Below are 9,645 nucleotides of genomic sequence, written 5' to 3'. Positions count from 1 at the left end.
TTGTGTGTGGATACCTCCTGGTGGGCTCATCGAGAAAATCCTCCCACGCTACAATCGTAGTAGTTTTACTCTTACATCTCTACCTCTATCTCAACGTTCAAAATTGTTAACTTCCGCTGCTTTTGTAAAATGATCTTTCTTCTGCTGCTTTTATGAAATTGCTCTATCAAACTCTAATTTTTTGTATATTGTGATGTATGAAATGGTTAATAAATGATGTAAGCTTTATTCACTTGTCTATGATCCTAATGAAAACGTAGATTTTTGAGTTCTCCCGTTGGCTGTGCTCGATAGACTACTGGGTTTAACTTAGTCTCTTGTGTACTTAGTGTCAAATGGCTGGCAAGTGCACTTGGGATTAGGTTAAATTGGGCGGTTCTGCCACAGTATGGTGCAGATAGATACAATGGTATAACATCTCCCGTAAGACGAGGTACAAACATATACTCCCTCCACTTAAATTGTAAGTTGTTATGTCTTTTCTAGATACATACTATTTTTTATTGTGTATGTAGACATAATGTATATCTAGGTGCGTAGCAAAAGCTATATATCTAGAAAAACCAGGAGGGAGTATAGGAAACAAAACACTTAAAACTACCAGTCTGATGTAACATTGAACACAACGGGTCATCGGCATAAATTGCTAATTAATCATGTGAATCTTGCCAATTCCCCAAGGAAGGCTTCAACGTGCTCCTCCCTAACACAGCGGGTGACCATGTTGGCCCCATCCTTCCCTTTACATGGCAAGCACACCACGCAGGAGGGCACGGTCATATGTGGCACATGGGCACGGCACATCACCCTCACCGGCTTCCTGCCGCCAACCTCGACCTCGTCGAGGCCGATGTTCCTCATGCTCGACACGCTCAGGAGGTTGTAGTTGTACCGAAGCATGTCGTCAGGCTGCTTCGAAGCCTGCGGCTTGTCGTTGCCACCACCACCGCCATCGTTCCCCTTCAGCTGTTTGGTGATCTGCTCCTTGGCATGCCTTATCATCTTCACTATGTCCAAGATGGGTCCGTTCGCCACCGAGCCACACGTCGCGACGACGAGCTGCCCAGTGACACAGTTACCATAGTAGCCATCCTTGGCCCCGACGTGCTTGCGCACATTAGCTACGATGAACAGCAGGGAGGGGGCTTCTGGATCAGAGATGACCACACGAGTGCGGCACTGCCATAGCACAGCGGTCACCGCTTCGAACACAGTGCATGGCTGGCCACCATTCGCATGGCCATGGAACTCGTCTTTGATGCTGTTGATCAAACTCGAAGGCACGGTGTACTCCAAGCAAGCGAAGTCCCTTGGTGCCAGGCCCATCATGGACCGCTGCGCGTAAGCGATCACCGGAGGGAGGCCTGGCAGCGAGCTGTCGCACCGGGTTGGGACGACAGACGGTGCTGGCAGCCCGCTCGCATGCTCGCCTACGGCCTGCAAGAACTGGGCCATCCCGGCGCCATCGGCAATGGCGTGGTTCCATGTGACTCCGGCAACGAAGCCACCGCAGGAGAACACGGTCACCTGCATCATCAGCAGTGGGTCGGCGCAGCCGCACCTGTCGTGCGGGTAGTAGACGGCGAGGTCGTCTGGTAGCGTCGTTGCACCGGATGAAGGGTCGTTGTTGAAGAATTTTGCTTCCTTCAGGGCACAGTCTGCGGATGCATCAACGAAGACCACGCCCTTGCCGTTGCATTCGACACGAGCCTCGTCGCCGCCGTTCCCCAGGGCAAGGCGCCCGGCGATGGGGTAGTAGTAGGCAAGTGCACGGGAGAGGCCCCTTCTTATAGTCTCGGCAGGCTCGTCGATTGGGTGCTCGAACACGAGGAAGCATGTCGCTGGCATGGCACTAAAACCCTTGTCGAAGGATGAGAGGTCTATGCTACTGGTAGTCATCTTCATGTCCAGCTCCTCCGACGATGGCCTGATGAGCTGCGGCAAGGATTTCCTAACCACGGAGTTCATTGTTTGCCGTGTAGTCTTTTTTTTCTTCTTTTCTTGCTGGTTGTACTGTGAGGACTTTATATATAGCTGATGCTGTTCTTTGGACATATATATATATGCCCCCAGCCGATATTTATTACACACACACACACACACACATGTTAGGAGCATGAACTGGTGGTTGGTTCACAAGGTTTGTGTGTGCTGGGCTATTGCCGTGTGGACTACACAGTATCTAACATGCATTTACACGGGAATAACAGATTGGAGAGCCGGCCATCAGGAGTTCTTGTTACAACAGATTATGTCATCTAAGAGCTACATAGATCGCTTATAATTAACAAACTCTAGAGCTCCTGGTCGGTTGCTTATCTCAAGTTGTTACACAGTTAAGATAAACACGCATAGCATTGCCTTATCTTCCAACAGAAACCAGATTGTTTCCGTGAAAATGTTGAATTCCTTCTTCTCGAAATGATAATAAAGAACACTGAGTTGACAAAACAGTATTTTCCTTTGGAATGCTGGAATATTTTCTGTGTTTCCTACATTTTTCTTGCGAAAATAAACTTTCCTATGAAATTTCTCCATTCAACGTAGTTTTCATGAAGGAATTGTGTAGGGTTATAAACCTATAAGCATTGTTGCTATATGGCCCTTTAATTTGGAACAAATGACTGGCCATCCTGAAATCCTATAAAATTGCTACGGAATGGCTCAAACTATAGGAATTTTGGAGGAAATCTAGCTAACATGAGGTCCATACTCTTGGAAACTTCCCTTTGTCTATATTTCTCTCTCTTCTCCCAGTTCCTTTTGGATTGCAAGTGAAGTGCAACTCCATTCTTATGTTTTTCTTATTTCTACGTTTTAGACATCCCACATTTCAAACATGCCCTAAAAGGTTTTGCACAACAAACCCTAGCACCCAACCCATCTTTAGATTTGGTTTTGCACATAGACGTAACTACACGACTACATAGTGATTTGATCCCTTTGAAACATGAAATGTTCCCAAAGCCTTATGATATGCCGACTTATTAAGTTCTGATTCCTTTCAATTTTGTCAATAGATCTATCTACTTTTAGGGTCTGTTTGGATCCTTTCATTTGAGCTGAATTGGGATCTACTTCGTGAACCAAGTTACTTAGCTTAAAATTTGATATTCCACCACTTTTCAAATCTAGAGTATAGAGCTACGTCAAATTCACATGGTAAGAAATGGAAAGAGAGATAGGAAGGAACAAAAAGAGAGATTCCTGGCGGCCCCCACAGCCCGATCTCCTCTGCTCGTCTCTCGTGAGTTAGGACACAAAACACTTCTTGTGGGGGTGAGAGAGTGGGAATTGGGGAATACTCAATGTATTACTCAAGGCAAATCAGTGTGTACATATAGGAACAATGGGGAGCCTAGGATTAGGGTATTCAAGCCTGGGACCACAGCATTCCACGATGGTCTAGGACCGGAGCATTCCACAATGGTCTGGGACTGGTCCCTACAATATACACTCTAACACGCCCCTCAGTCGGAACTGAGAGCACAACGAACATTTAGACTGGACCTAAACTCTATGAAGACGAACGTCGACAAACCTTTGGTGAAGATATCGGCGTACTAGGATGAGGTAGGAATGTGCAGTACGGGGACTTCACCAAGGGTGACTCGTTCTCTGACAAAGTGTAAGTCAATCTCGACATGTTTGGTATGTTGGTGCTGGACTGGGTTGGTGGAGAGGTAGACAACACTGATATTGTCACAATAGACCAACGTGGCGCGTCGAAGAGGACATCGAAGCTCTTGCAGAAGATGGCGCAACCAGTAGGCTTTAGTGACTCCATTTGCAACAGTGCGATATTCAGCCTCTGCACTGGACCGGGACACTGTGGGCTAATGCTTAGATGACCATGAGATGGGGTTGTCCCCGAGAAACACTGCATAACCAGACATGGATTTGCAATTGTGCAGGACAGCCTGCCCAATCAGCATTCGTGTAGACAATGCGATCAACTAGTGAGGTCTAATGGAGGTGAAGACAAAGGTCCAGAGTGCCCTGGAGATACCGTAGGATGCGCTTCATAGCACCAAGGTGAGGCTCCTGTGGGTCGTGCATGTAAAGGTAGACCTACTGAACAACATATGCAATATCCAGGCGAGTGAAGGTGAGGTACTGAAGAGCTCTAGCTGTACTACAGTAATGGGTGGGGTGAGTCATCGAAGCCCCAATCAGTAGGGAGATTGGAGTGAGTATCCATAGGGGTGTTGCATGGCTCGCAGTCACACATACCAGCACAGTCTAGGATATCCAGCATATACTGTCGCTGAGAGAGGAACAAACTAACATCTCAGCGCTCAACAATGACACCCAAGAAATGATGAAGAGGCCCCATGTCCGTCATAGAGAATCCCCGGCGAAGAGCTGAAATAATATGCTGGAGAAAACTCGTAGACGAAGCCGTGTGAACAATGTCATCAACATATAGGAGCAAGAAAGCCATATCAGCGCGCCTCGACAGAAAGTAAACAAGGAGGTGTCACACTTAGCTTCAACAAACCGAGGGAGGTGATGTGAGAAGCGAAGAGGTTGTGCCAGGCACGAGGGGCCTGCTTCAATCCATAGAGAGACTGACCTAGTCGGGTCTGGAAGGATCAACAAATCTGATTGGTAGTATATTGTCTCTATCAAGGTCCCATGTAGAAATGCATTCTTCACATCAAGTGATGAATGGGCCAGGAGCGAGACAGGGCCAAAGTGAGTACCACCTGAATAGTAGCAGGCTTGATGACAGGGTTGAAAGTCTCACCATAATCAATTCTTGGATGCTGAGTAAAACTACGAAAAAACCATCGAGCTTTGTAGCTGTCAAGAGAGCCATCAGACAGGAACTTATGACGGAAGACCCATTTCCTTGTAACAACATTAACATCGCACAGTTGAGGCACCAAGGTCCAGGTGTCATTAGCCCATAGCGCATCAAACTCGGCCTGCATGGTGGCACGCCAGGACGAATCAGAGAGGGCGGTGTGGACAGACGTTGACACCGGGGTGAGGACCACCGTGTTGAGGTTGAGGCGGTCCATGAGCTGGCGGAAACTAGCTTTCCACGGGTGCGCATGTTGTGCGCATTCATGATGGGGACAATGTCCTATGACGTCGTGGAGGAAGTTCGACCATTAGCGCGCCTGGCTCTACTGGCAACAGCTTGGGACAAGAAGTCCACAAGGGCAGCAGTGCTAGGCATGATAGGTGTCATCGGTGGCGGTGAGGATGGCCTTGCACTAGAGGAGGGCGAGCCAGGCAGGGGGCATGCAGTCATGCCGAGGCAGCAGATGGCCTAGCGGCTGAGGAGGGCGAGGCAACGCCTAGGGCGGCATCCATACCATCGGGAAGACAAGTACCTGCATGCACAACACTTGGCCCAACAAGCACGACAAAACAGTCATCATTGCTCAAAAATTCTAGCATGGTGGGATCTAGAGGGAGGTGATCTCAGAAAAAGGAAACAGGGCCTCATTGAGCACAACATGTCATGAGACGATTATCTGATTAGAATGGAGATTGAGGCACTGTTACCCTTTGTGATCGCTAGAGTTGCCAAGAAAGACAGATAGGGAGGAGTGAGGTGATAGTTTATGTGGAGTTGTGAATGATAGGTTAGGGTAGCAAGCACAACCAAAAACTCGAAGATGAGTGTAGGCAGGCTAGGTGCCATATAGGGCAAAGAAAGGAGTGAAGCCATCCATGGTCTTGGTGGGGTGACGATTGAAAAGGAAGGTGGTAGTGTGAAGGGAGTCAGCCCAATAGATTGGGGGAAGACTGGCCTAAAACAGAAGGGAATGCACAATGTTGTTAATCGTGCAAAGAGCGCGCTCGATGCAACCATTCTGCTGTGAGGTGTATGGGCACAACATGCGGAGGACTACATTGTGGGTAAGGAAGAACGTGTGGGCCAAGGAGTGATCGAACTTGCGGCCGTTGTCGCATTAGACTGCCTTGATAGGGGAGTCGAACGGTGTGCACACATACGAGAAAAAAATGAGAGAGAACACCAAAGGTGTCGGACTTGAGGCGAAGGGGAAAGGTCTAGGTGTAGCAAGTGCAATCATCAATAATGACGAGGTAATACTTATAGCTGCACAAACTAACAACTGGAGAAGTCCAGAGATCACAATGTGTTAAATCAAAAGGATGAAGCGCTCAAGAGTCTGACATGCTAAAAGGAAGACACACATGGTGGCCTAATTGGTAGACATGACAAATATGACCATTGTGGCACTTATTACAAGAAATAGCATGGGAACTAATGAGCTTGGACAGAGCCTCTAGACTGATGTGACCAAGGCGGCGGTTCCAGAGGGTGGTGGAGGAAGTACCAGTAGCAAGGGCAGGGGTGCTGGTTGGTGGGAAGAACGGGTAGAGGTCAACCATGCTACTGCACCTGGTGATCTCACTCCATGTCTATAGGTCCTTTACAGAAAGGCCAAAGGGGTCAAACTCTATGAAACAAGTATTATCAGTGGTAAAACAATGAATAGAAATCAAGTTCTTAATAATGCTAGGTGAGGCTAGAACATTAGAAAGACAAATAGGACGTCGCGGTGTGGAAAATGAGTGTGACCCAACTGAGGTAACAGGGAGCAAGGCTCCGGTAGAATGGTAGATGAAGGACCGGACGACGGGGGAGGGTGAGAGGAAGATAGAATACTAGTGGTGTTGACCATGTGAGAGTCGACCCGGAGTCAGCAAACCACTCATTGAGGGCGGTGGTGTCAACAACGTGGTGCTGAACTTGTTAATGACCAATGATGTGGCCTAGGACCACCTTTGCATCGGTGTCCAGGGGCTGCTGCTGTGGTGGTGGTGGTGGTGCGGCAAAGGGGGTAGGCGGGATGCCACCATAGCCAAATCTTGGCAGGGCGCCAAGGCCAGACGCACTGAGGGTGGGTGGTGGCAGTGGTAGCGTAGAGTAATGGTACGACGATGACACATATAGGTACTGCTGCTGCTGTGGAATGGCGGTGAAGGTGGCCAGCGGGGCTCGAGTCAATGCCCCTGATGCACCACCAAGGCCATATGGGTGCAGCCAAAATTGCACCGCGCCAACCCAGGCATTGGCGAACATCACAGGTGGACAAGGGCCATCAGAGCCATTAATGGGAGCGGTCGGCTACTTACCGGTATGCTCGCAACGACGGCTGGAGCGCTGCGAAGATGGGGGCCCTTCCCTACATTGGTGATGCCTGAGCCGCGGCTAGCAGCAGGAGGGCATGGAGCAGCGTGGAGTGCAGCGACAAAGCCATCGTGGCATTGGCGGCCACATTGTCAATGTTGATCTCCTCGAGAAGAAGTAGTGTGCGGGCCTCCTCAAAGGTGGGAAAGGGGTGCTGCATCTTCAGGTTTGAGACCATGTGCTAAAACTTGCCGCTAAGCCTGTGGAGAAGCGTGAGGACAAGAGTGCGATCGTCGATGGGTCCCTATACTCGCAGAGGGCGCTGGCCATGGTCTCCAGGCGGCGACAGAAGTTAGTGATCGGCAGTGACCCTTGTTTGGCCATGTGAAAATCAGCGGAGTGCAGCAGAGCGCATGACTCATGCTAACCGAGGAATTTGAACTCAAGGAAGGTCTAGGCGACATGCGTGTTTGGGTGGCGCAGCATTACCGATTGCTGGAGGTCACCACTGATGTTGCCATAGATCTAGGTGAGCACGGTGCAGTACATCTACACCCATGACGAGCGATCAGTGTTGGCGACATCAGAGAGGACATGGTACGTGAGGGCATACTTGCCCAGGACGACGAGGAAGAGGGTGTGCCACCGGCTATAGTTGTTGGCGGCATGATCCAACACCACGAGGACGAGCACCTTGATGTTGAGGATGGCAAGGGCTTGGGATGGACGGCAGCATGTTGAGCCTCGTAGGCATCAAGACCGATACCACGGTCTGCAGCGGCCTTTCGGTGGGTGGCCTCGGCCTCGGTGGTTTGCTGGCGAGTGGCCTCAGCCTCACAAGCGGCCTCCTAAGCGGCCTCACGCTCACGTTGATCAAAGACAGGCTGCACGTTCAACGTCAATCTCGCACATGGTGGACGAGCGAGTCAGATCAGGGTAGGAGCGTGCGCTCGGAGTCAGCAGTCGGCGAGTTAAGGTTTGCAGAAGCGGGGAGAGGTCGCAGAAGCGAACCGTCTCGCTGATACCATGAGAGAGTGGGAATTGGGGAATACTCAATGTATTTCTCAAGGGAAATCAATGTGTACAGATAGGCACAGTGGGGAGCCCAAGACCACAGCATTCGAGCCTAGGACTAGAGCATTCCACGATGGTCTAGGACAGGAGCATTCCACAATGGTCTGGGATTGGTCCCTACAATATACACTCTAACATGGGGGGCCCTCGCTGCTGCCATCCAGCTTTCACAGGTGGCAACACTTCAATTAAGATCTTAAATGGAGTATGATTCTTGAGATAATATTCAATTCTATAGAAACAAACATGCCTGCAGTAAGAGAAATTTTATAGTAATTAGGATCACGCCTGTGCATTGCAGCGGGAACCTAAATTTTAAGTTTAAACATGTGTTGTACCATTACAAAAAAACAATTATTTAACTACTATGTTCCTTTGACAATGATGACCATGAAAAAGGCAGGGTGCGCTTTTCTGTCTTATATATTGTAACTTCGTTAGAACTTGGCTAGGGCCTATCACAAATTTACCCTACAATATTTTTTTGTTTTTTCCAAAGGTTCTGCATGCGTTGCATGCAAACAAGCAAAGTCATGGGCTCCATGCTCATAGCCTTATTACTTCATTAACACAACAGACAAACACATTTATCAATTGCCAATCAATGAACACAATCATAAACCGACGCTTCATCTCTCTCCATTAGCCGAGTTAGCAGGCACCATCCATGTCGTTAGGTCCTCGGCGATGGCACCAGGATTACCAGGAGGCTCTGCGTTGGTGAGAAGCTCACATTGCTTGCTATGGTCGTGAATCAGTTTGATGGCCTCTTGCCTGACTTGTTTTGTGTTCGTGCATGCGTTGTTTGTCACGAAACAAGAGAGGGCTGATTCTTCACCATACCGCCACCGATCAAGGAGCAAGCAATGCAAGCCAAGACTTGAATTGGAATGACCCCGCACAAAACTGGAAAGCAACGTCATGGGTCCAAGACGTGAATTTCAATGGTGTGCAGTCCATTTGAACAAAAGGTATGACATATTCATCTTTCTTCAAAACCTTGACTCTTGTTTCCCCAACGACACATCTTTCTTCATCCATGAGACGGGACTATTGGGAATCTAGCAAAATCCACCTGATGCACTGCATGTGTCCTATTTCCATGACTAGTAGAGTGCTCGTGCTAATGCTAAAATAAGATAAAATTTGTAAAAATAAAATAAAATGAACAGTTAGATTCATTGAGATTCACGTCTCATATATTGTATAACCAAATATTTTTGTCACATAACAACTGATCCTTTAAAGAGGCAACAACATCATTGGACGCACTCACCAACGACTTTCTCCATCCCCACATTGTTTAAACTTGAGGTTATAAAGAAAACACACATTTCTATAACATAAGAAATATGAAACATAGTAAGAAAATAGGTGTTTGTCGACTACTTACCACATCACCATGCTAGGACATCTTTATACACAATATTTTTGGTGGTGAGTTAACCGAGTCA

At 48.3% G+C, this 9,645-nt stretch overlaps 1 protein-coding gene across 1 annotated transcript; it reads right to left on the bottom strand.

Moving 5' to 3' along the window:
* Positions 1-424: 424 nt before the first annotated feature.
* On the bottom strand, positions 425-2,008 carry LOC136545662 (acyl transferase 15-like). The gene has a single exon (XM_066537659.1). It carries the CDS (start codon positions 1,966-1,968, stop codon positions 655-657), a length of 1,314 nt encoding a protein of 437 aa, XP_066393756.1. The 5' UTR covers positions 1,969-2,008; the 3' UTR covers positions 425-654.
* Between the last annotated feature and the right edge of the window lie 7,637 nt (positions 2,009-9,645).

This window comes from Miscanthus floridulus, chromosome 3, assembly GCF_019320115.1.
Source record: "Miscanthus floridulus cultivar M001 chromosome 3, ASM1932011v1, whole genome shotgun sequence".
Classification (NCBI taxonomy): domain Eukaryota; kingdom Viridiplantae; phylum Streptophyta; class Magnoliopsida; order Poales; family Poaceae; genus Miscanthus; species Miscanthus floridulus.
This window is presented reverse-complemented; position numbering and strand designations above follow the sequence as displayed.

What these genes read in the sequence shown, in the direction of transcription:
- LOC136545662 (XM_066537659.1), bottom strand. Translation starts at nt 1,968, where the DNA reads ATGAACTCCGTGGTTAGGAAATCCTTGCCGCAGCTCATCAGGCCATCG.